The 27,940-nt window shown below is 42.0% G+C and overlaps 1 protein-coding gene across 1 annotated transcript in view; it reads right to left on the minus strand.

The window, feature by feature from the left end:
* ENOX1 (ecto-NOX disulfide-thiol exchanger 1) overlaps window positions 1–27,940 on the minus strand; it is a 304,449-nt gene that overhangs the window by 49,504 nt on the left and 227,005 nt on the right. The window contains exon 11 of the mRNA XM_006837613.1: window positions 24,115–24,171. Within this exon, the coding sequence (XP_006837676.1) occupies window positions 24,115–24,171 (57 nt within the window). The remainder of the gene's footprint in view (window positions 1–24,114; window positions 24,172–27,940) is intronic.

Below are 27,940 nucleotides of genomic sequence, written 5' to 3' on the forward strand. Positions count from 1 at the left end.
CGATTAATGATATTTACCTCTATTCCCTTTCTTTTCTTTTTTCATTTTTGATGCACTCATACAAAACAGAAAATACATATCCATTTAAATGTCTAAAGGGCACATATTGCAAGCCAGCCTCCTGCCCGCAGGCACAAAGCCGTTCTTAGTCCATGAGCCTAGAGTCCTCCGCTGCTCCTTCTCTCTATGCCATGCCTCTGTCACTGCAAGACTTGAATTTTTTCTTCAGATTTTTCATCTTGAGAAATGTTTATTGTGTTTTTCCCATTCTGTTTTCTAACTCCATGTCTTTGTACATTTCATTACAATATTTGACTTAGCTTTCTCTAACTGCCCTTTGAAATTTGCTATTCAGTTCTTTTACCTCCTCATTCCTTTCATTTGCTATAGCATCTCTATACTGGAAAGCAAGTTTCAGTCTCTTCTGACATCCATTTTGGTCCTTTTCTTCTTTCTTGTCTTCTTAATGATCTTTTGCTTTCTTCCTGTATGATGTTCTTGATGTCATCCCACAACTCTTCTACTCATGGGTCATTCATCAAATTTGTTCTGGAGATGATCTCTAAATTCAAGTGGGATATGTTCAGGGGCATATTTTGGATCTCATGGATTTGTTTTAAAGCTCATCAACTTCAGCGTGAACTTGCACATGAGCAATTGATGGTCTTTTCCACAGTTTGTTGCTAGCCTTGTTTTGGCTGATGATATGGAGCTTTTCTACAGATGTAGTCAATTTGATATCTGTGTATTCCATCTGGTGAGGGCCATGTGTATAGTGGTCTTTTGTCTTGTTGAAAAAAGGTATTCACAATGAACAAGTCATTGGTCTTGCAAAATTCTGTCCTGCGATCTCCAACATTGTTCTATCACCGGTGCCATATTTTCCAACTATACTGATCCTTCCTCTTTGTTTCCAGCCTTTGCATATGAGAAATTGATGGTCTATTCGACAGTCTGCTTATGGCCTGGTTTTTGCTTATGATATTAAGCTTCTTCAGTGTCTCTTCTCACAGATGTAATCAGTTTGATTCCTGAGTATTCCATCTGATGAGGTTCAAGTGTATAATTGCCTTTTATATTGTTTGTAAAACATATTTGCAATGAATATATCATTGGTCTTGCAAAATTCTATCATGCAATCTCCAGCATCATTTTTATCATCAAGGCCAGATTTTCCAAATAATTTTCCTTTCTCTTTGTCTCCAACATTGGAATTTCAATCACTAGTAATTATCAGTGCATCTTGATTCTATGTTTGGTCAATTCCAGACTGAAGAAGGTGGTAGAATTCTTCATTTTGAAGATTACTGGCTTCAGTGGTTAGTGCATATACTGGATTAATAGTGATATTAACTGGTCTTCCTTGTAGGTATATGGATGTTATCTTATAACAGACAAAATTGTACATGAAGATACATCTTGAAATGATCTCTTTGACAATGAATGTAACACCATTCCTCTCCAATGTTTCATTCAGCTCAAAATGAGAGGAAACAGCTGCAAACATCCATGAATAGTTGGAACATGGAATAACTGAAGTATGAATCTAGGAAAACTGGAAATTGTCAAAAATGAAATGGAATGTATAAAGATCAATATCCTAGGCACTAGTGAACTGAAATGGACACTTCTCTAGGTCACTTTAATTTTTAATAATAAACTTTATTGATTTTCTCATCACAAATATATGAGTGGCTGAGTCTCTGTATGCGTATTCATCATAGAAAACACAAAACTCAGAAGAGAAGAAATTCTACTTTATGTGAAATTCTACTACCCAAAAAGAAGCACTATTAACATTCAGACATTTACTTTTAATATTTTATATACAACCCTCTCTGTCTCTATATGGGAGTGGCTCCATCTGATAAGCACTGGACTGTCTGCAGTTGAATCCTGCCAACAGCTGCCTGGGACAAAGATGGGGCTTTCTGCTCCACTTAAGATTTAAAGCCTTGAAAACCCTATACAGGGTTGCTATGAGTCAAAACAGACTCGATGGCACTTAACAACAGCAACTATACATGTCCACATGTTCTTGTTGCTAAATGCTTTCATTTGGGTTTCCAAAAAATGCGTGGTGGGTTTCAACCACCACTCTTTTGGCTAGTAGTCCAGTGCTTATCCTACAGCATCACACCAGGACTCCACATATACCCATACACATATAGATCATACAATAAAATAACTCATATGGGTACACAGGAGCATATATTTTTGTTTGTCTAGTTCCTATCAGACTTTTAAAAAATATTTTTACAGTGGTGAAATATATATAACAAAACATTTGTTATTTGAACCAAAGCACAATTCAGGGGCATTATTACACTCACCATGTCGTTCAGTATTCTTGTTGATCAGTTTCTTTGAAAACTAAGATTAGGCCATTGATGCTTTGAATAATAGAACAGAGGCTCTCAGATAGGAGAGGGTAATTTTGATTTCTTAAATGTTTCCCATTACATACTAAGAGCATCACTGGTGCCTGTATCATAACTTAGTTATGACATCGCAATTCACACCTTAAGCCATGATCTCAAACTGACAATTCTACGGCTTCCATTGCCATACTGTTGTTTCAGTCAGATTAAATGAAAATGATCAAAAAGAAAGGAAAAAAGTTCTTTGTATTCCAGTGATTCCATTCATTGTTCTAACTCAAGACTGTGATATTTCTTGTTACTTATTTATTTTTATAATATACCACTGCAGACTTAGCAAAATGAAAAAAAAAAAAAAAAAATCTATACTTGACTTCTCTTATGTAAAAAATGCAACCCACACAGTAGGATCTACGTAAGTCCATACTCCTCAGAGCTGAAAACATACTGACATGAAAAATCTCCTCAACCAGTAAAAATGGAACTGCAAACAGAAGAAACCAAAGTGAAATACTTTTAAATGTATGTATGTGCATCCAAAATTAGTCTGTCTGATTTATCTTGTATGATGCTGGCTCTATTGCTGGTGAAGATTAATTGTATTGCAGTGCTCTTGGCATGTTATTTTCCCGGACCATTTCTCAGTATGACATTTCTTATTTTTCTCTGCTACAAAGCACCCCACTATCATAATTTTCACCTACTGACTTTACATCACTAATGATTATATGAAAATTTAAGAGTTTTTTTGGGTTAACCTTTATAGTGGTAAATTAGGTTATAGGGAATAGATGGGATGCCATCTAATGAGAAAGAGAGGCATTTGATTATTATTAAACTGAAATTAGATTTCACAAGGTTTGCCTGGCATCCTGGGAGACCCTGGCAAACATTAAATAGTCCTCCCGTGTCCACATCAACTCAAATCTAATTCTGTTTCCTCACTGCCTTTTTGTATAGGCCACATATGAGAACCAGTCCGAGAACTAAGTGCTCTGGATGACTGACGCATAGTATATGATGGATGTAGAATTTAAGGTCCTCTGATGAAGAAAACATAAAGAATGGTGAAGATGATAATGATGATGACAGTATTCAGAATTAGCCCTTTTGAGTGTTTACTAGGTGCCAGGTTCTGGTGCTGTCATTATTCCCATTTTACAGAAGGGAAAACTGAGGCACAAGTCAGGAAAGTAGCTTTCTTAAGTTCACATGGCTGGGAAGTAGTTGGCATTTTGCTGGATTGCTGGTGGTCTGTACTGCATCTCAGGAAACAACGTCTCCAACGTCTTCCAGTCCCTCATCCTACCCTGGGCCCTCTTCCTTGGGTGGTTTGCCTTTTCAATTTTATTATGTCTCCTCTGTGAACTGTGTGCTTCTGGCTGACAGTGACCTCCCATGACCCACATGTTCTCAACTGAGAACATTGTACCTACGATACTGCACAGCTAGGGCTAGGAACACATGGCTCCTTGTCCTCCCAATCACTGTGATTTCTCATGAGCCAGAGTCTAGCAATAATGAAATGTATTTACTCTTTTTATGGGCTACTAGCTGCAAGGTCAGTGGTTCAAACCTAGCTGCTAGCCTCTCGGTGGGAGAAAGATGAGTAGTCTGCTCTGGTGAAGACTTAAAATCTCGGATACCCGAGATAGGGTCACTATGAGTTGGAACTGACTTCATAGCAGTGAGGTTGATGTGTTTGCTTAAAAGCAGCCATGCTCAATCTTTGGACCACCTAAGGTATCAGTACCATTTGAAGGGAATGTATTGCGCCCATGTGACTTATCGAGTAGTCTTTGACAATCTATGACAAAGATGTCCTGGCAGCACTATGGTTAAAGTGCTCGGCTACTAACTGAGAGGTCAGCAGTCTGGCTCTCCCAGCTGCTCCACGGAAGAAAGATGTGGTCATCTGTTTCCATAGACATCACAGCCTTGGAGACTCTATGCGGCAGTTCTCCTGTCTCCTATAGGGTCTCTATGAGTCAGAATCAACTTGACAACAATAGGCACTATATGGCAGGCCGTTTGCTGGACAACAGGATTCAAAGATGAATAGTAATACCATCTGTCCTTAAAATTTCTGAGTCTAGTTAAGTGCCATCGAGTCAGTTCTTATTCATGTTATTGTTGTAAAGTGCCGTTGAGTCGGTTACGACCCAGAGCCACCCTGAACAGGGTTTCTGAGGCTGTAAATCTTTACAGGAGCAGAAAGCCTCATCTTTCTCCCACAGAGCATCTGATAGTTTCAAACTGCTGACTCTGAGGTTATTCATAAAGTTCCTGTATATAGGGTTGCCGAGGGGCAGCTGGTAGGTTTGAACTGCCGACCTTTTGGTTCGCAGGCTAGTGCTGATCCTACAGCGCCACACCAAAAATCCTAGAGGAAGGACCAAAAATCCACTGCCATGATGCAAAACCCTATGTAGGATTTTCCGAGGCTGCAAATCTTTACAGGGGCCGACAGCATCCTCTTTATCCTGTCAAGTTGCGGGTAGATTTGAACTGCTGATCTTGCAGTAAGCTGCCTAAATTGTAACCCACTATGCCACCAGAGCTCTTCAGAGGAAGGGCAGACATGTAAAATATATTAAAACACAGTGCGACATAAGCTATGGCAAGGGAGGCCCAGGCTGCTCTAGTAAGGCCAGAGCAGCATCTGCCCTGGCCTGGGTGGGGAGTAGGCCACGCTACACCAAGTGTGCACTGCATGCTGGCTGCACCAACACCAACACCAACACCAACACCAACACCATCTGGGAGCTTATTAGCAAGGAAGCCCAGCTGAGGCCTCACAGGCCAGAAATACGAGAGTGGAGGCCCCAGCAATCTGGGTTTTAATAAGCTCTCCATGGGACTCTGTTGCTCACTACAGTTTGAGAAGTAATGTCTTCATGAGACTGTGAGACTCTCAGCCATACAGTAATTAGACAAGAAAATATGTACTGAATGAAAATCTATCAAATGAGAAAGTTGAATGAAGTGATCCCTAACAGTGCCATTTGAACTTCAGCAGTCTTCAAGCCTTAGAGTTAACTGGGATGGCCTGTGTTTTCCTCCAAGCTCACCTACAGATAGTATACAGAATGAAGTGTTTGCCTCTCTCACCTAACTAGACCAAACACACTACACCAATTCAATCATCCATTGGTGGTGGTGGTTACGGGTCCATGGAGTCGGTTCCGACTCATAGCGACCCTTACAGGGTTTCTGAGCTGTAAATCTTTACACAGCTTTCTCCTGTGGAACAACTGGTAGTTTCGAACTGCTGACCTTGCGGTTCACAAACCCAATTCGTAACCACTATGCTACCAGAGCTCCTTCATCCATTGGTAAGCAGTATAAATGTAGTATGTGCACCTCACCTACACAGGTACGTTATTGTGTTAGGTCCTGCAAGAGACACATACGAATTCCCTGCCATAAGTTGGAGAGATCAAACAATTGCCTTTGAGTCAATTTCAATTCACAGAGACCCTATGTATGTCAAAGTAGAACTGTACTCCACAGGATTTTCATTGCCTGCTTTTTTTTCTCACTAAGTTAATCACCAGGCCTTTCTTCTTAGGTACCTTTGATAGACTCAGACCTCCAACTCTTCAGTTAGCAACCAAGCATGTCAGCTGTGTGCCCCACCCAGGGTCTCAGGCTGGGAAGATTTTCCCACAAATGGGTTGTTGAAAATGTCTATAAGGTTGATGAAAACTATGGGAATTTAGAGAAGATGGTAATTGATTTGGGTTGGGTCACTAGGGGAAGGCCCCGAGAAATGAGAATTGAGCTAGGCTCAAAACTGGGCGAGATTTGCATTACAGGCAAAAAGGATGACATGATAAATGAAAGAAAGCAGAATTATCGATTAAAAAAATCTAATTATTTACAACTTTTAATGAATGTGCCCCTTGCAGAAGCAGACCTCTTGACTAAGCCATTTGTTCAGGATGTAGGACAGTCGTTATTCTTAACAGCAGGCCAAGAGTTATTTTGCTATCCCCAAAAGGACCAATTTGAATAGTGTTACGTAGAATAGTAAGGGTCAATACATAAGCTGAACATTGTGAGACATACAGGTTGTGCGTGTGTGTATGTGTGTGTGGTGGGAGAGGGTCAGTGACTTACACTTATGTAAGTATCAGGCTTATGTAGATTGGACTTGCAGACCGTTCTCATAGTTTCAAGCCATCTTTCTCAAAGTTGGCATGCAAAGAAATTGCTTGTGCAAATTAGATTCTGAAAGTCTCATAAACATAAGTAGCTCATCAGCATACACTGAGCAATCTGGAAATCCTCCAGACAAAGAAAGTCACTCTGTAATCTAATGGGGAAATGGACATAAAAATAAAAGAGATGGGAATGCAGTTCATCACAGCTGACGCACTCCCCAACACAGGCAGTCTTGGCACCAGGAAGGCTGCGGCTTGCAGGATGAGATTTTTCAAAAAATTAAATGAGCAGGAATTGGGGGTTGAAAAAAACCCCCCCCAAAAAGCGATGAAGTTTCGATGGCTGGTGAGCCTTTCCAGGGGATCCTGTAGCATTTTTGGAGACTGACTCCCTGCGAGTCTCCCGGTGGCTCTCTGTGTGTTTATAAGCAGGCTGCTATCTAGAGAGGGGAGCAGACAGAGACATCTGGGCTCCACTGTCTGCACAGCTCAGAAGTGCATACTCAGTTCTTTCAGGGAAGTGTCTCTCTCTGTTGCTAGCAATGGCCGTAATTTAAAAACGTCGCAAAACACATCAGTGTCTCTTCCTCTGGGCACTAGTTTTCAGCCAGAGTGAGAAACTCAAGGAGGTTACCTTAGTCTCTTAGTGCTGCTCTCACAGGTGGTGGTGTTGTTAGGTGCCATAGAGTTGGTACCTACCCACAGTGACCTTATATGCACAGCAGAATGAAACACTGCCGGATCATGGGCCAACCTCACCACAGTTGCCACGCTTGAGTCCATTGATGCTGCCATATTGCCAATCTATCTCATTGGGGGGTCTTCCTCTTTTTCTATGACCCTCCACCTTACCAAACATGATATCCTTCTCCAGCGACTGGTCCCTCCTGACAATATGTCCGAGGTATAAGAGACGAAGTTTGGTCATCTTGACCTCCAAGGAGCACTCTGGCTGCACTTACTTCTTCCAAAACGGATCTATTGGTTCTTTTGGCAGCCCATGGTACTTTCAATATTTTCCTCCAACATCATAGCATCAATTCTTCTACAGTCTTCCTTTTTCACTGTCCAGCTTTCGCATGCATATGAGGTTATTGAAAATACCATGGCTTGGGTCAGGGCTTTAATGAACAGACAATTATTTTCTCAGAGTTTAGGAAGCTACAGATTTGCATTCCAGCAGCCAGTCAAGGGGAAGGCTTTCTCTCTCTGTTAACTCTGGGTGAAGGCCCTTGTTCTTTGGAGAGCTTCCTTCTCTGGGCCTAACCTGCTCTTTTTATAGGTCGAATAAGACACACCCTCGTGTGGTGCTGTGGGTTAATGCGCTGGACTGCAAACTCGGTTTGAACTGCAAGGTCGGTGGTTCAAGCTCACCAGCTGCTCCTTGGAAACCCTATCCAGGGTTTCTATGGGTTGGAACCTACTCAATGGCACTGAGCAACAACAACACTGATATGGTCTCAGTAACATAACAAAGAGAGTCCTGTTTCCAAAATGAATCACATGTACACACAGAACGACTTAGGATTTCCAGCACACATTTTGGGGGAACACAATTCAATCCATAAAAGAGGGTATTCACACTGAAGTGTAATTTGTGATGTTCTGAAATTTCACAAGATTCTACATTAAACTTAAGCTATGGGTGTGAGGTTTGCAATCTTCTCGGAGGTTTGATGGTAATGGCTGGTTACAGGAGCCTGCACATGGGATAAACAGCTGCCTGGGCAAACAGCTTGGGTGGGGGTCTTTCAAGGCACGGTGGGCAGGCCGAGGAGGAGGTAGGTGAATTGCAGTCATAATACAGTGAGTTTCCAGCCAGGGTTGTTGATGTTGCTGTTATGTGCCCTCAAATCAGTTCCAACTCAGAGCAACTCTGTATAGGATTTCTGAGAAGCAGCTGGTGTGTTTGAACGACCATATGTGCGGTACACGGTCCAGTGTTGATCCGACAATGCCACACCAGGAATCCAGCCAGGGATGAGTCCCACTATTAGACCCCAGAGATGGGAGGACGGATTGGGGGAGAGAAGTTTTCATCAGGGTTGGGGAGAGTTTTGAGCTTGGCAGGATCCGGACTGGCATCTTGCTGCGGGCACTTATGTATTTATCTCCAGGTCCAGCCTTTGTCAATTCCCTCAGGAACCTGACCAACACTTAAGTTGCAGATCAACAGTCAGAACTTCAACTTCTGTCACAAGTGGCTTAATTTTGGATAGTCTTTTCACTTGTTGTTGGTAAGTGCCTCTGAGTTGGTGCCGACTCATAGCCACCCTGTATAGATAGTGTTTCCAAGGAGCCAACTTTGTGATTCAAACTAACCTTGCAGTCCAGTGCTTATGCCTCAGTGCCACAGCTTTTCACTAACGGTGCGTATGTGTGTCCGTGGTGGGAGTGGGGACTGGCAGTGTGATAGTGAAGGCTGTTGCTTGACTTCCCACCAGGGATGATGGAGAGACACTATCCGTTCTCCAGCAGACAGGGAGAAAAGATGGGAGCATGCTTCCTGCTGCTGTCTTTCTTTCCCTCTTCTCCCTTCTGTTTTTTTCTTCCCACTTTTCCAACTACTTTTCTTCTTTGTTGTCCTCTTACGTATTTCCTCAGAGAAATACCACAGCTCAGTGAGTTCTGGAGCAATATGATGGATGAGGTCTGGAAAAGAACAGTATGCGTAGAAACAGAGGACATCTCCCTCGGTGGTATTGTCGAAAGCCAGGCAGTGCTGAGCAGGAACAAGATGAGGAAGATGCCCAGATGGGGAGTTGGCCCAACCCTGGCCCAGCCCTCTTTCCTTCAGGCCTCTGGTGTGCTTTGGAGAAACGAGATATGGGTAGATTGCTGTCATCCAGTCAATTCAGACTCATGATGACCGTTGTTGTTGTTAAGTGTCTTCCAGGTGGTTTCTACTCATAGCAACCCTGCATAGAGTTTCTAAGGAGTGGCTGGTGGGTTTGAACTGCTGACCTTGTGGTTAGCAGTCCACTGTTTACCCTATAGCACCACACCAGGACTCCCATTATGACCTTAGGTACAACAAAACAAACCACTGCCTGGTTCCATGTTGTCCTCATGATTGCTGACACATTTAAGTCCACCATTAGAACTACTGTACCAATTCATATCACAGAGGGTCTGCCTCACTGGCCTTCAATTTCATCAAATATGATGTTCTCTTCCAGAGACGGGGCCCTCGGATGATGTGTCCAAAGCAAGATCACTGGACAATATTCTATTGTGATCCATATGTTTCTCACTTGCTGATATTCAAAGTGAGAGAACTGGGCAACATTCTGTTGTGATCCATAAGGCTTTCACTGGTGTTAAGATTCAGAAGGAGATCATTAGGCCTAGTTTGTCTTCATCTGGAAGCTCTGTTGAAACCATGAGTGGCAGTATTGCTGGCATTTGAAATACCTGTGACACACTTCTAGCACCACAGTAACATGTAAGGCATCACAGTCTGCCAAACTCACCGATGGGTGGTGCAGGAGAAATGTAAGCGTGTGGCTATCATTGTAGGACATTTGACATTTTTAATAATATAAACAACAGTCTAGGAAGCTCACTGGCTCCTGAGCAATGTACAAAGCTAAGAAGAGGCGCAGCTTACCAACTGGTGACTCCCTGTTCCTCCCTGTCTTAAGACCATGAATCCTGGAGAAATGTTGGCAGAAATGCAAGCTGTTTAGATCAAGGGGGTCTCCCTGCTTTTGCCAACCGTCTTCGTGAGGCATGGATTCAGATGTCTCCTTCTGCCTGACTTTTGAGCTGTGGATCCTTTTCACTAATGCTGCTGAATGTTCCTCCCATTCCTCTCTGGTGAGGATATTGGAGAGAAAAGAACTGGATCTCACGTGAGGCGAGAACACTGGGATGAAGCCCTTTACGTTGATTTTATATTTAAATGATCTGACTGATATCACTTTGAATGAGATAATTTTAAATGAATATTATTGCTGGCATTTCCATTCCTGTCTATGTGATTGTATAGGCATCTCTTGTTGGCTAAATCATAAGATGGTTTGAAGCTTACATGTAACTTCTTGGCCATAATTATAAAGGGAAGTCTAAAATATTGTGTTCCAGGTTAGAACTCCTTTTGCTCCTTTCATCCCTCACTCTTCTCAATCTCACACATTCCCTGAGAGCATGGAAGCCTCTGATGGATAGTGGAGGAGTGGTTCCTTTAGCCTGGGCTGAGGGTCCACACAGGTAGCAGGCTCCAGCATCCTAGACCACCAAGAAGACTCTCACAGTTCACAGGAGATGCTCTTCTACATTATTTCATGAAGTATACACAATTATGCTCTTCTGCATTATTTCATGAAGTATACACAGTTATGCTCTTCTGCATTATTTCATGAAGTATACACAGTTATGCTCTTCTGCATTATTTCATGAAGTATACACACGCTATTACGATGCCTATATGCCTGGAAGTTCTTTTCTTCTCCTCCTGAGGAATTCTTGATCCTTTCTATGTGATAATATGCAAAGAGTATTACTGGCTGTTTCTTTTTTTACCTACTATGTGGGAGGAGCAAGGAGCTCTGGTAGTGTGGTGGTTACGAGTCAGGCTGTTAACCACAAGGTTAGCAGTTCGAAACTACCATCCAGGCTTTCTCCTCCTGTGAATATTTACAGCCTTGGAAAACCTATGCAGGGTCTCTATGGGTCAGAACCGACTCCTTGGCATACCACCATCATGTGGGAGTGGAACTTTTAACCTTTTAAGGAATACATGCACCTCTTTATATCTTCAAGTCCCAAGCAAGCATAAAACCTTCATTTTAAAAGTGCTTAAATGGTCACTGGATTAACCAAAATGTTGGTAAAAACATTCATTGCATACATATTCAGAATAACCAAAACAGATAATATGAGGGGGGTCTCAAAGATTTCTTGGAAAAATGGAATGAAAAGATAACGTAATTTTTCCACAAGCTTTTTGAACACCCCTCATAGTTCAAAAATTCTATAGCAAGGACCGATGAAATGAAATACATCTATCACATGAAATATTAAATAGTATTTAAAAATAGTATATATATTTTAAACTATTTAATAGCATGAGAAAATGCTTATGATTCATAAGGCAAAATACGGATTTCAAAACTGCCCATACGACATGGTGTGAGCCCTGTTATAAACACTGGACTGTAAGTTGGTTTGGACTGCAAGGTCTGTGGTTTAAACTCATCAGCTGCTTCTCAGAAACCCTATACGGGTTGCTACAAGTCAGAACTGACTCAATGGCACTTAACAACAACAACAATAGCAACAAGCTTGGTAGAAAGATACATGCACAGAGGCAAAGTTAAGGAAACACAAGAGTGGCTTGTATGTTTTTGTATATCCCAAAATGTCTCCCAAAACAAGTTGTCACTTTTAAGATAAGAGTATTTGTGTGTGTTTATGGTGAGAATTCGTTTCAGGCACTTAGGACATGTTGTCTAGAGGACCATGTTTGATATCATGTCTACTTTATCATGTTTGATAAAGTAGAGAGTCAGGGAAAAAGAAGAAAACCACCAAAGACATGGATTGGCACAGTGGCAGCAGCAATGAGCTTATGGTTAAGAACTGTGAGGATGGTACAGGACAGGGCGGTGTTTCGTTCGGTTGTACACGTGGTCTCTGTGAGTCAGAGCCAACCGAACAGCACCTGACAACAACAATATAAAGTGTTTATCAAAGTATTCCATTCTATACAACTGCTTTTGCTTTGACACCAGGTAGAACTATCATACTTAATCTTTTTGAAAGAGTACGTCAGTCTCCAGAAGAGTTCACTTTGGGGATTCAGAACTCGGCTTCAGCGATTCAGGACTCCATGTCCATGCCAGACCATCTCACACAAAGCTGAAATTTATGTTTTCTTTGCTTCTTTTTCTCTAACCCAGTTTGGGAAAAGAAGGAATTTTACTTCTGTAAACCCAGCACATCAATTTTCCTAAACATGTACTAACCCTTTTACAGCCTCCAAAATGCCATTCAGGACAAGCAAGGAGCACCAAGTCCTGTCCTTACAAAAAGGACCACCTCCAGCCACATGCTTCAGCTGAGAAAACACACTATCATTTGGCTTGAGTGTTTACTGGGAATAAAGTTTCAGAGCCTTAAATGTGGGACAGGCAAACTTTTGCCTATTTTTTATAGCGATTCCCCAACCCTTCCTTGGAGTTATGCATATTCATAATAAGAGCTTTTCAGGTCATCATCCTTTTCAAGGGTGCCAGGGTGGGATGTATGTATGGATGCAAGTTTTCTTTTTGTTGTTGTTGTTGAAGGAATTATTGTAGGGAGTGTAGTTAATTCACAGCAGAAAACAATGGGAACCCAGCTGGAAGAAAGCAGTTGTGCTGGAGGGGATTTGTTATGTCCTTGCCATTGAATCAATTCCAACAATGCTGTAAAACCAAGGAGAACTGCTCCACAGGGTTTCCTAAAATGTAATCTCCATGGGAGTAGATCTCCAGGTCTTTCCTCTGCAGAACTGCCAACCTCTCAGTGAGTACCTGAGCGCTAAGTCGTTGTGCACTAGGGGGCAGAAGAGAGGCTGTTATGTTTGTAGTTGGTGTCCATTGGCTTTGGTTTATGGTTTATGACCTTACAGGCACAATGGAAGAAAATGTGTCCAGTCCTGAGGCACTTCCACGGTCATTGGTAAAGTTCAGTCTATTGTTATGGCTACTGTGTCAGGGTACCTCACTAAGGGCTTTCCTCTTTTTCACTGACCCTCTCCTTGACCAAGTATGATGTGCCTTTCTAGATTGGTCTTTCCTGATGAAGTGCCCAAAAGTAAGTGAGTACAAGTCTTTCTTTCCTCATCCTGGATGCATTTCTCCTGAGACTGGTTTGTTTGTTCTTCACAGAGGAAGGCATGAAGCGTCAGCGGGAGAAACAAAATGACTCTATGTGACGTGTAAGTGTTTCATATATGATGGGATAACACATTAGTCGCATGAAAAGGACCCTCTTCTCAAGATGGAGTTCAGGCTTCTACAGAGCTTAGGTAACCTTTGGCCTCTACAGATGCGGGTCACTCTCTCCCTGATGAGCAGATAGAGTGAGTGTCTTAAAGCTCTCTGTGTATCCACACATCACACTCGCCTCCCACCAGATTCTTTTCTCCATGGAACCAAGCCCTGTGATATAGGTCTTGTCTGAGCTGTTGGAATAATGATCACAAGCCCATTATTCTCCATTGTGATACTGACCAGAAGGTAGACAGTGAGCCGGCCAAAATGAAAAAAAAAAAAAAAGGACAAGCTCATTTTGTAAAGGGTAGTCCACAAGACCTGAGCCCAGCACAGTGGCCAGCATGCTGACAGCTAGAGTAATAATAATGCCTGACACACACTGATCACACCAATTGTGTTAAGCAACGCTCACAACAACCCTCTAAGATAGGTATAAGGATTACTTTTGTTTTAGAACTGAGAAAAACGGAGGCAGAAAAAAGTGGCAGATAGGAGTTGAAAACATGCCTCCCTCAAGGAGTATCTGTTAATTTCCTGAATGAAAAAGGGAGGGTTGGGACACAACCTGTGGAGCTCTGTGCAGAGTGAAGACAGCATGAGGGGCAAGTCTGTTAGGAGGAAGATCTAGAGGAGCTGAAAGAACTGGGACACCTCTAGGCAGACACTCCAGCTTCAGCCTGGCTCTGTCTTCACTGGATCATGTACTTATTTCCCATGTGAGCAAGCCCATGGGTGTGGTGGGGCACACCTTTTGCTCAGGTGTCCCTATTGTCTTGTCTACTCCTCTACCAGTTTAGGGTTGGGGATGGTGCTGTGAGTTAAGCATTAGGCTGTTAACCTAAAGTTCAGCAGTTCAAACCCAGTGGCCACTCCAAAGAAGAAGGATGAGGCAGTGACTTCCCTAAAGATGACAGCCTTGGAGACATTGTGGGACAGCTCTACTCTGTCTTTTGGGTTGCTATAAGTCAGATTTGACTAGACAGGCAATGGGGGCTTAAAACCTCTATCATTTCTTTCTACAGATGTAGTTGATATTGCATTCTTATGTATTCCATCCAGTGAGGTCTTATGTATAATTGTCAAAAAAAAGGGGGACATTTCTTATGAATAAACGATTTATCTTCCAGAATTCCATCTTGCTACGATCTCTGGCATTGTTTCTATCATTAAGGCCATATTTTCCAACTACTGACCCTTCATCTTTGTTTCCAATTTTCACATTCCAATCATCAGTAATTATCAAGGCATCTTGATTGCATGTTTTGATCAATTTCAGAGAGTAGCAGTTTATACCATAGTCTTTCAAAAGGATGAATAAACCTCTCTTGGAAGAAATACAGTCAGAATGCTCTTAGAAGGAGGATGACAAGATTTTAGATTGTTTCTTTTGGACACGTTGTCAGAAGGACCAATTCCTGGAGAAGGACATCATCCTTAGTAAAGTAGAGGGCCAGCCAAAAGGAGGAAGACCCTTAATGAGATGGATTGACACAGTGTCTGAAACAATGGGTTCAAATACAGCAAAGCTAATGAGGCTGGTGTGGGATCGGGCAGCATTTCGCTCTGTTATACACAGTGTTGCACTGAGTTGGAGCTCCTCAGTGGCATCTAATGATAATAACGACATCAGACTGTGAATCTCTGGATGGTGTACATGGCTGACACACTTGACTGCTAACCAAAAGGATGGAGGTTTGAGTCCATCTCCAAGGCACCTCAGAAGAATGGCCTGGTGCTCTACTTCTGAATAATTAGTCATTGAAAATCCTGTGGAGGCCAGTTCCACTGGGACACACAAGGGGTCACAACTGTCAAAGTCCACTCGACAGCACCTAGTTTTTCTAAGACCAAGCAGGAAGTTGCTGTGAGAAGAATGGGTAGAAACTTTGAGAAAATGATCCCATTTCCTTACATTTTCTTTCTCTTCCTCACCTTGTTTCATGTGCCAATCTGGGCTCTTCTTTTTCATGCTTACCTTCCTAAAGGTTGAAAGTCACATTCTGAAACTGGGCAAAGAGCTTATTAGCATTTGGTGCGGGCCCCTCACATCCATCATTAAAATGCATGGGTAGCCAGCTATAGCTTTCTGCTGGGGTGCACTAAACATGAAGAATGTTCTTCTCCCAGTACCTCGTCTACATGGTCTTCATGCCTTCACCCTGACAGATTTAAAGACAACTCCGAGGGACGATTTACTTTTTTTATGGAGGCAACATGAAAAATGGGAAATCTTTTTCTCTTTTGTTTTTGTGTTTTATTGTTGGGTGGGAAGGGTGTTCTGCTTGACAGTGGGAACCTTTAGTATCACAAATTAAACCTCTTTAGAGATTGCAAATGATATTTTCACCCCTAGGTTTTAATAGCCTGAGTTTTGCAAATAGAGGATGTGGGTAGTAACTTTCCTAGAGCAGAACCAAGGATAGGAGGAGAGAGAATTCATGTACAACTTTTAGACACGATCATTCTTCTATGCACTACAGGATGGAGCTGCCTCTTTATTTGATTCCTCCGACTAGTTCCTCTAGTTCCCCTATCCTTACACATCTCCTCCACTTTCTCATCTCATCTACCCACACTGGTGGGGGTGGGGGGGGGTCAGAGGAGGTGGCACCTCTGGGAGAAAGGCCATCAAAAGAGATGCAAGATGAGGACATATTATCTCAATGTAAGGCTACGGTATACGGTATAGGTAATTATCAAGGATTAGGTGGCAGCTTAGAGTTAGAGATCAAAAGAAAATCCATAGCTTTACTCTCCGGAAAGAAAATTGGATCTGGAGTAATGGAAATCTCTAAAGAGACTTGGATGAAGGCGAGTATTAAACTTGGGGACACTTAAAAGGTTGGGCTGCTCAACTGTCAATAACAGACCCAATTCTAAGTTCAAAGAAAGACCTAATTAATATCAGTAAATGTAGTCCTCTTGATGGGCAATGCCAATCCAGTTGGCCTCAGTTTCTGGACATAGTGATTTTTAAATCAGCCTTTGGAAAACTTTTCTCATAAATATGAGCTTTCCAAAGATCTTGTGATGTAGACCAAAAAAATCAACTGCTGTCAAGTCCCGTTCTGATTCATAGCAACCCTAAACAGGGTTTCCGAGACTGTAAATCTTTAGAGACCCAGACAGCCTCATCTTTTTCCCGTGGAGCAGCTGGTGGGTTTTAACCACTGACCTTTCATAAACAGACCAATGTCTGACTCACAGCATCACCAAAAATCAAATCAGGTGTCACTGAGTGATTCCAACTCATGGGAACCCCATATGTGTGAAAGGACAACTTCTCCATGAGGTTTCCAGTGGCTGTGACCTTCTGAATGCAGGTCGGCCGATGGCAATGCCTCTGCTATATAGAGTCAGTCCCAACTCATAATGACTATCTGGCTTTCTGAGAGTGAACGGTGGGTTTGAACAGCTGGCGCTGAAGTTAGTAGTCCAGTGCTTATGCTACAGCACTGTCAACCTATGGGTTAGTAGCTGAGAGGTTAGTCTTCTGTGTCAGCCCGTGACTTCTGATACATGGGCAAGGGTGGGGTTTTATACAAGTGTGCCTGTTTGGGGCTCGTAAGGATCCCAGACAAGGTTTTGGTCAGATATTGCTGTTGCTCAAAACAATGCAAAACAATAAGAAAGCAAGGTAGACGTTTTATAGCAAGGAGGGGAGTGATTAACTTTTCAGTCTAGGAGCTGAGGTCCCTAGGACCATCAAGGGAGAAGAGCGGAGAGCGGGACCCTACCCAGAGAAGCAGTGATGCCTGAAATGGAGGCAGAGATGATGACGTGGAGCAATGGAGCAGCTGGGGACTTTAGATCCAGAGAGGGAGAGCGACTGTGTGCTGAAGACCTGGGGGGTACGCGGGGGCAGGATTGCAGGGTATACCCTTTGGTTGGCTGATGATGCATGGAGGGGATTGTAACCATGGCAATGAGATGATATACGATAGAATGAATGTAAAATTAATGTTGTTCCATGTAAACTATCACATAATTTACAATAAATCATTTAAGAAAAAACCCAAAAAACAATAAGAAAGCAATAGAACAGATGGAATCTAGGTGTGGCTAGTATTGTCTAAGCCAGGAGACTCTTAGGACATAAGAAAAGAGCTAGTAAATTGCAAGACTTGGACCTGCCTGCCTCACAATGGAAACCTTCAGGTCAGCTAACAGAGAGGTACCACCATGCAGGTGCGTCTGCTGCACTAACATTTGGAAGGCCAAGCAATGCCAGAAATCTGCTGCTTCCATGCCAGCCTTCATTACACAGCTCTTAATATACTGAATCTTCCAGAAACAAATATGAGACATGTAGACCAAGATTTATGTGCATGTTAATCACAGCAGCATTTATACTAGTAAAAAAAAAAAAGGGAAGTTAAGTGCCTAACACAGAGGAGATGGTTCAATTATTTCCTATCTATGCGATGATGTCTTTGAGGAATATTTGGTGACAGGAAAAATACTTATTATCTAATGAAAAATCAAAAAGGTACACAATGGAGGGCACTATGGTAACATTTATTTATTCATTTTTAGGTGGGCTTTTCCTTCTGGTTATACACATGCACATGACTGGAAAGAACTAACATAAAACGTGAACCATGGTTATCTTTGAGTAATGATGTGATAGGTTATTTTCCTTTACCACCAGAAGTGCTGGTGGCAAACTGGTAAAGCATATGGCTGCTAACTAAAAGGCTCGCAGTTCGAAACCACTAGCTTCTCCATGGGGGAAGGATGTGGCAGTCTCCTTCTGTAAAGATCGTATAGTTGTTGGCTGGGATTCATAGTGACTCTATATGTACATCAGAGTCTGGTCCTGCACGATGCTCACGATTGTTACTATATTTTAATTTCATTGTTGCAACCACGTGTCAATCCATCTCACTGGGGTCTTCCTCTATTTCATTGAGTTTCCTTCCACTTTACCAAGCATGGTATCCTCCAGGGACTGGTCCCTCCTGATAACATGTGCAAAATATGAGAGACAAAGTCTTATCATTCTTGCTTCTAAGCTTCATTTAGCTATATTTCTTCAACAACAGGATTGTTCATTCTCCCAGAAGTCCACAGTATGTGATAACTTCTACCAATACCATAATTTTAATACATTAATTCTTTATCCAAGTTTCCTTACTGTTTGTCCAGCTTTCACATGCATAGGAGACTGAAAATGCCATGGTTAGTTTGATATACATTTTAGTCATACAAGTGACTTCTTTACTTTGTAACACACTAAAGAGGTATTTTGTAGCAGATTTGCCCACTGTAATGTGTGGTTTGATATCTTCACTGTTGCTTCCGTGGGCATCGACTGTGGAGTCAAGTAAGCTGAAATCCTTCACAACTTCAATCTTTTCTCTATTTATCACAATGCTGCTGTTTAGCACAGTTGTGCAGATTTTTGTTTTCTTTACTGAGGTGCAATCCATACTGAAGGCTGTAGCCTTTGGTCTTCAGCAGTGGTTCAAATCTTCTTCACTTTGAACAAGCAAGGTTGCATCATGTGCATATCACAGTTTGTTAATGAGCCTTTCTCCTCCAATACTGATGCCATGTTCTTCTTCATATAGTAATCAGCTTCTTGGATTATTTGCTCAGCATACAGACTGAATAAGTATTGTGAAAGGATACAACCCTGTTGCACACCTTTCCTGATATTAAATCATCTGTAAAGATTACAGCCTTGGAAACCCTATAGGGACAGTTCTACTCCATCTCATAGAATTGCTATACATTGGAATAGATTCAATGGCAATGGTTAACTAAGTATATTATTTTCAGTGATTTTTGAGCTTCATAATAACTTTTTCTTTTTATAACCAGATATATTGTTTTTAAATAGCAATTGCCAACCCCCCCAAGAATACCCAGCCAAGCCAGCACCGATCCCCTGTAAAGTTATTATTATTAAATGATAATAAATAAAGTTCCTATACCCACATGTGGATTATTATAGGGAAAATCAATCTATTTGTCTCAGTCAATAGCCTCTGGGCCAGCGGCTGGAGGTCTGTGATCTGCATGAGAACTTACCCTGCCCCAGAGCTGCGGGCTCCACTGATGCAGGCAGAGGGAAGCAGCACTGTGGAGCTCAGACGCTTAGGTGTGTGGTTTCACTCATAGACTCACAGATGAAGAGAGAGAAGTTCTCAAAGGTCCAATAACACACCCTGGCCACACAGTGAAGTATTGATTATAAAGGATTCCAACCTTCTCAGGCTGGTTTGAGAGCTGAATGTCTTTCAGCCACCACAGGGTTGGGTTGAAACTTCTCATGGGGCACAGATTTCATTTCAGACACTTAAAAATGTCTTTGCAAAATACTTAGCTAGAGTTCCTAATGTCTGCCCCCAAATAGCTGGCTGTTATTTAAACAGCCTTCTCTCATATAACCCTAGTGGAGTCCTAGGGAAATTGCCAGAAAGAGACAGGAAAGAGAAGGAGAAGAATGTACCTGTTGGAAAACCAATGGAAACATTGCCTGAGATTGTAAGACCTAGGCTAGTCTTCCATGCAGCAAGGGACATGGACACTGCCAGAGACAGACAAGGATGCCCAGACTCTTGTGTTCCACAGGTATCTCCCTATCTCTTGTAAGGTAGTGTTGCTCTCCTCTCTTTGGGCTTAACTGCATCTCTTAAAACGCAACTCTTTTGAGTTGATTACAAAGCCCATATCTTGGACTCTTGAGAGACATCGTTTTTTTTTTTTTTTTAATTAAATGTTTTTATTTTGGATTGAGTGAAAGTTTACCGGGCACATCATCAGCTTCACATTCAACTATTCATATAGCTTGTTTCATTACATTGATTATTATCCCCTCCATATATCATCAGTTAACAGTGTTTCTCTCTATCCTCTTTAGCTTTTTTTTTGGATGGGGAGGGGACTTGCCGAGAGACATCTTTCAAAACTAAAAGCATTAGTTGTTGTTGTTAAGTGCCATCGAGTCGGTTCTGACCCATAGCAACCCTGAACAGGGTTTCCGAGGCTGTAAATCTTTATGGAAGCAGAAAGCCTCATCTCATCTTTCTCCCGCGGAGCAGCTGGTAGTTTCGAACTGCTGACCTTGCGGTTCACAGCCCTATTCGTAACCACTACGCTATCAGAGCATTAGTTAAGAAGCAACAAAAAATCCCTTTCTGAGATTACCTCCCTTCATAAATACCTTAATAAATGCCTTTCAACACCCCCACCCATCTGTTACTGCTTGTCAGACCACGGTGTTCACATGTTACTATGATGCTGGAATCAGGCCACCAGCATTTCTAATGCCAGCAGGTTCACCCACTGCAGACAGGCTTCAGACGAAGATAAACTAGGAAGAAAGGCCTGGTGATCTAGTTCCAAAAATCAATCAATCAATAAATCACAAGTAAAAATGGATCTTAATAGAATACTGTTGGACTCGCTTGTTTTGGACATACCATCAACAAGTATGCTAGAGAAGGACACCATGTTTGGTGGCATAGTGAGGCAGCCAAGGCGAGGGAGACCCTCAGAGAGATGAGTTAGCACAAGAACCTCAAGAGGACACTCGGATATGACTGGGTCATACTGGGTAGCGTTGTACATAAGGACCCAGTGAGTTGGAGCCCACTCAGTAACAACCATGGATCTATCTACCTTTTAATGTTTTAGGAAAGAAGGGCATATCAGCTAACTATTGTGCTAGGGAACTATCTCTACATGCATTATCTAATTTATCCAATCAGCAGATGAACTGATCATTGTAACAACATCTCATTCAGAACCTCATAATTGCAAAGAGGCTAAACATCCATTATTTCTTTTGCTTCTCAGAAGTTTTAATAGAAAAAAGCCAAGTGCTGTCACCCCCATTTACAGGAAAGTGGGGCCCACTGGAGCTTCAGCTGATTGGATCAGACAGCAGCCTCCTTGGAAGACACAGAGGGCTCTACTCTGAGGGGGCAGGAAATTACAGTTTTCACAGGACTTGGCTGAGAGTGAAAGCAGCATGCCCTGGAAGACAGGACTGGGCTGAGATGTTCTAGGGTCAGAATGGGGAAAACGAAGGCGTGGAAAGACAAACTCTACTTACACCATATGACTGTCTACAGGGAATGCTGTATGAATTGCTCCAGCCTTTGACTTTATTCTTCTTCAAAGTCAAATTCAAATTCCATAGAGCCCGGAGAGTCTCCTAACTGCCCAGCATAAAGAACCCCTACTAACAGCATCTTCAAGTTGTCACAGATGCCCCTGTGTGGTACAGTCTGTGCTGGATGATGAACCGAAAACTCTCCAAACCAAACTCACTGCCACTGAGTTGTTTCCAACTAAGAGCAACTCCATGCAAGGTTCCCATGGCTATACATCTTTAGAGGAGCAGGAAACCTCATCTTTCTTCTGTGGAGCATCTGGTACATTTGAACTGCCAACCTTGAGGTTAGAAGTCCAGTGTCTATCCAATAGTGCCATGAGGGTTCCTTTACTAACCTAAAGGAAGTTCAACATCACCCAGAGGTACCACAGAAGAAAGGCCTGGTGATCTATTTCCATGGAGAGTACAGCAAAGAAAACCTTCCGCTGCAGCTCTACTCTGTATCGCATGGGGTCATCATCAATCGGAAACAACTCAACAGGGAACCTGTTTGCATGGCTTTGCTCATTATGATTGTATGATAACCTGATGGGTCTTTGAGGCTGCTTCTGTGGCCCATTTTACAAATGAGAAAAGTGAAGTGCAGGGTGGTTGTTGTAGTTGTTGTTAAGTGCTGTCGCAGGGAGTTTAAAACACCATAAATAAGTGGTAAAGCCCAGAGTTCAAACTATAGCTTCATTAACTTGCTCTACACTTATTACATCCTCATATATATTAGCCATACATCCCTTTATCCCGAAGCTTAGTCATAATTTTCTTGAGGGTAGACAGCAAGTCTTATATTTCTATATCACAGCTCCCTCCATGGTGTGCATGCACGCATGCGTGTGCACACACACATATACACACACGGCATTTGGCTGGGCATCATATATACAGTTGTGGTTGTTAAGTGCCATCCAGTCGGTTCCAACCCATAGCAACCCTGTATAGGGTTTCCAAGGAGCAACTGGTGAGCTTGAACCACCAACCTTGCAGTTCAAACTGACTTTGCAGTCTGACGCATTAACCCACAGTGCCACACCAGGACTTCATATACACAGTAAGTTCTCAATAACCAGCATGCGTTAAAGATCTGTTTGACAGGAACCATAATTATTAAGAGTATTTTCTTGTGTTCTGAATGTCAGATTCTTTGCTGTATACAATTAACACAAGCATGAACATGAAATGCATAATTTCTCCTAACTCTAATCAGGCATTCATTGCCATGTCTGATCCTGTGAAAGGAACTGCAAAGTAAGCATTTCCTATGAGTTGAGGATAATCAAATATATATAGGTATCAGAGAATTAAAAAACAACAAACAAACCCTGAAACACAGACCACTGAAATCATCAAACAGAAGGAGAACCAGAGATCTTCATGATACAATATTCCATCTGAGGTTAAAGAATTTATAAGGCAAAAAGGCACCTGAGCAAGTTTTGACAACTGGGTATTCTGAATATCCAAGGATATTCCAAGAAGAGGACTCAAAGTTCCCACTGGGGTCTTGAACTATGGGGGCACTGGTGTCTCCATGGTAGAACTCTTGTTTTCCATGAAGGTTTTCAGTCAACTGACATTTGAACACCTAAGCTGTTACCAAACAACCTTGTTGTCGGTAAGTCCGTTTTGACTCGTGGTGACTCTTGTATGCGCGAGTAGGCCTGTGCTCCTATCTTGTGGAGCAAGAGAAAGATGAGGCTGACTATTCCCCCAAAGCTGTACAGTCTAGGAAACCCATAGAGGGTTGCTATGAGTTGAAATTGACTCAGTGACAATGGGTTTGCTGTTTGTTGGTTAATCATATGGAAATTGACTACCTGGGCTTTCTTCCAAGGCACCAGTGGGTGGATTCAAATGACCAACTTTTCTGTTAGTTGTAAGTGTCACTGAGTCGGTTCTGACTCACAGTGACCTTGTATAGAGTTTTTGAGGAATGAAGGGTGGGTTTGAACCACTAACCTTGCAGTTAGCAGTCCAGTACTGTAGCAGTCCTACAATACCACACCACGATTCCTTTCCAGTTAGTGATGGTGGTGGCTGTGTGCCGTTGAGTCAGTTCCGATTCATAGAGACCCTGTATAGGATTTCTGAGGCTGTAAATCTTTACAGGAGCAGAACGCCTCATCTTTCTTTCACAGAGTGGTTGGTGGGTTTCAACTGTGAATCTTGAGGTTAGCAGCCCAAAGCGTGATAACACTGCCAGGGTTCCGTTTTCATTTAGTGGGGGTAGTGGGTGGGTTATGCGTTCTCAGTGAGTAGACAAGTGCAAATCATTTATGCCACCCAGTGACCTAACCTACTGATAGCAGTGCTGTATGCCATTTTTATTGCTAAGCCGAACACAGCAATCTAAAAGAGCCAATAAGAGGCAGGACCTCTAATAGCCTTTATGCTATAAATAAAGTGCTATGGACGTCTGACCAACATCAAGTGAGAAAAGCAAATACCAGGTTTGTGGTACCTACATTTGTATCCTCGTGGCTGTGGCCATTGGTCTCGACCAACTCCTTGGTACCTTTTAGCTGCAAAGTATAAGAAAACAAAACAAAACAAAACAAAAAACAACAACAAATAAGCAAGCATATCCATCAAGTGTATATCATCTTGTTAACGTTGATTTATCTGAGGTTGCACTTTATAAAACTTCTTACGAAGAAAACCAGATGGAGCATATAATTCTAATGAGTCTTTTTTGAGACCAATATTTTATGAAATTTGATGGCTGGCAAAAAAATAAATGGGTCCTGGTCATTATTTTTTAAATAATAAGATTAGAAAGCAGTTCCACAGGCATAAAATGTATAAAATTGGTTCTTAAGAATAATAAATTATTTCATTTCCTTGTCGTATTGGTATTAATTTTAACTCTGCAGTGTTAGCAAGTTGCCACCAGCTAAATGATGTTGTACTAATGGTTATTTGTGAATAACATCTCATCGGCTGTTTAGTATGCTGCTTAGCTACTGTACATGGATTCCTTGAGAATATACTAGAATGCCAGCCATTGTTTCTGGAGGCCAAAGGGGAAGCTGATCTGCATCTTTGCATATAGAAAGCATTGGGAAGACATTGCCTTGGCCACTGAAGCATTAGAAGAAAAGCCATTTCTCAAACAAGATTTTGGAAATACTAGTCTCTCTCTCTCTAAAACAGTGGACCTCAAGGTCGGTTTGAACCACAAGGTCGGCGGTTCGAATTCACCAGCCACTCCTTGAAAATGCTATACAGGGTCACTATGAGTTGGAACCAACTCAATGGCACTTAACAACAAAACCAACAACAATTCTCTCTCTCAGAACGCTGAGAAGAAATCAGTTATCAATCCTGGTCAGACCCAAAGCAGACACTTAGAGGGCAGTGAGTGAGGGGAGAGGGTGAGTGGGCCTTCCAGCTGTTTGCTGGCATTTCTCCCCAGCTTATGATGAAGCAGCAGCTCCTTGATCTTTTTTTAATGCCAAATATAAAATATTCATGGTAGGAAATAGACACTTAAAGTTTGAAAGACAATAAATGCACTTATACCACCAACATGTTTCATTTGGAATATTGATTCTTTGGGGCTACTTGCATATATTAAAATGAAGACTTCTGTAGCTTTTTAAAGGCAATCTTAAACTCTCAGTAAGAAAGGCATATCTCCCAATGCCATGAGAGGGGCTTTGCCCAACAATATGAAGAAATGGAGTAGAAGCAGCTGTTTGTGAACCCAAGGCTTATTTTTATATTACTTCCAAACCAAAGATCTGTGACTATCAACTTGATTCTGACCCACAGTGACCCTACAGGGCACTGTAGACCTGCCCCACAAGGCTGTAAAACCTTTACGTAAGCAGACTGTCACACTTTATTCTCACGGAGTGGTGGGTGGTTTTGAACCACAAACCATCTGGTTAGTAGCCCCATGCTTAATCCACTGTGCCACCAGGGCTCCTTTTGCATTGCTCCCACTTTAAGTAAAAACCAATCTGCCCACCATCCTTCAGGGCTACAAGCATTACTGATGTTTGCCCACATAAGTGCCAGGGCACCTGGGCATCCTGCAGAGTGTCCCAGAGTGGCAGGAATGCTGTCTGTTAGCATAGGGCACAAAAGCACTTTGAAAACAAAGCCATCTGCTCTCCTGTCTCACAGCTTTGGTGTGCCTCCTTTTCTCCCTTTTCACCAATAAGCTCTGCTCATCCCACGGGAGGCTTTGTATAGTGCACTCCAGTAAGTTAGAGTGGGGTCAACTAAGAAGGCTTACTTATTTCCTACCAGGATAAGGACCACTTCATGACAGCCAGCTCTGCCTTGTCCGTTCACTAGCATAAACCTGCTAGTTACTCTCTGTCTGTCTTCCCTGTAAATAAACTCCAGTCTTCCCACTCCTTGGTACCCTTGAATTCTGTCCTGTCTTCTGTGTCACCTTTTGCCCTCATATTGGTTACCCTCTGCTCTCATTTTCAGAACTGCTAGTCAATCCGCCCTCCTTTAACTCACCCCTCTCCTGACAGGGTAAGCTCCAGGCCACCACTGCCTTGCTCCTAGCTGACCCTGCTCCATGTTCTTCTCTCCTCTGGCTGCCCTGGGAAGCCCAGAGAGCTGCTTCTCTCCCCCAGATGTTGTTGCTGTGGTCAGCTGCTGTCAAATCTGTCTCTGACTCTTGGTGACCCCATCTACAACATGATTAGACCATTGTGATTCAGGCCTTTCTTCTTAGTCTGGAAGATCAACTGAAATCTGTTCAGCACCAAAACAACATGAACTGGCAGATAGATGGTGGCCACGCATGAGAAACACTGGCCGGGAGTCGAACCTGAGTCTCCTGTATGGAAGGGTAGGATCCTACCGCTTTCAGTGGAGCTTCCAGACTAAGACAGACTGATGATGTACGTTCAAGACTTGGTTAGAAGACTATTGTCTCATACACTGCTAAAATGAGCCCCTCAGATTGGAAGACACTCAAAATATGACTAGAGAAAAATTACCTCCTTAAAGTAGAGTCAACTGAAATGACATGGATGGAGCCCAGTTTTCAGGAGCTTATTTGCTGATGTGGCATGACTCTAAATGACAAGAAACAGCTATACATCTCCATTAGTAATTAGAAAGTGAAATGTATAAAGTATGAATCTAGGAAAATTGGAAGTTGTCAAAAAAGAAATGGAATGCATAAATACTGGTATTCTAGGCATTACTGACCAGAAATGGATTAGTAATGGCCATTTTAATTGGACAATAATATGGTCTACTATGCTTGCAATGACTAATTGAAGAACGACATTGTATTCCTTGTCAAAAAAAAACATTTCAAAATCTGTCCTGAAGTACAATGCTGTCAATGATAAGATAATATTCATATGCTTAGGAGAAAAACCAGTTAATAGAACTTTTATTCAAATTATGGACCAACCACTAATGCCAAAGATAAAGAACTTGGAAGATTTTTATAAAATAGGCCAAACATGTAATCTAGATATACTGATGATTAGATTGCAAAAGTTTAGAAACAAAGAGGAAGTAGTTGAAAAATAAGACCTTGGCAATAGAAATGATGTTGGAGATCACATGTCAGAATTTTGCAAGACTAATGACCTATTTATTGGAAATGTCCTTTTTTTCAACAACATAAATGGTGACTATCCATGTGAACCTTACCAAATGGAAAGTCACAGGAACCAAAATAACTATTTTTATCCAAACAAAACTAGAGGTCAGTGACCAAACAGACCATCAATGCAAGTTGAAGGTGAAGATCATTTTTAAATATCCACGACAGACCAAGCAAAACCTTGAGTATATCCCACCAGAATCCAGAGACCATCTCAAGAACAGATTTGATGCACTGAACATAAACAAACAAAGAGCAGATGACTTGTAGAATACACCAAGGACATCATGCATGGAGAAGTATGATGTCATTAAAGAGGAAGGAAAGAAAGAAAGAAAGGAAGGAAGGAAGGAAGGAAGAAAGAAAGAAAAGATCAAAATGAATGTTAGAAGAGACTCTGAAGCTTGCTCTTGAATATAGAGAAGCTAAAGCAACTCACAGAAATGATGAAGTAAAAGAGCTGAACAGAAAATTTCAAAGGGCAGCTCAAGAAGAAAAAAGAAATTTGTTATAATGAAGTGTGCAAAGACCTAGAGTTAAAAAAACCAAAAGGAAATAACAAACTTTTCTTAACATGGAAGAACTGAAGAAAAAAAATTCAAGCCTTTATTGTCAATTTTTGAAGACTTCTATGGGTAAAATAAGGAGCTCTGGTAGCGTAGTGGTTACGAATCGGGCTGCGAACCTTAAGGTCAGCGGTT

The sequence above is a fragment of the Chrysochloris asiatica genome, unplaced genomic scaffold, assembly GCF_000296735.1.
Source record: "Chrysochloris asiatica unplaced genomic scaffold, ChrAsi1.0 scaffold00022, whole genome shotgun sequence".
Taxonomy (NCBI): Eukaryota; Metazoa; Chordata; class Mammalia; order Afrosoricida; family Chrysochloridae; genus Chrysochloris; species Chrysochloris asiatica.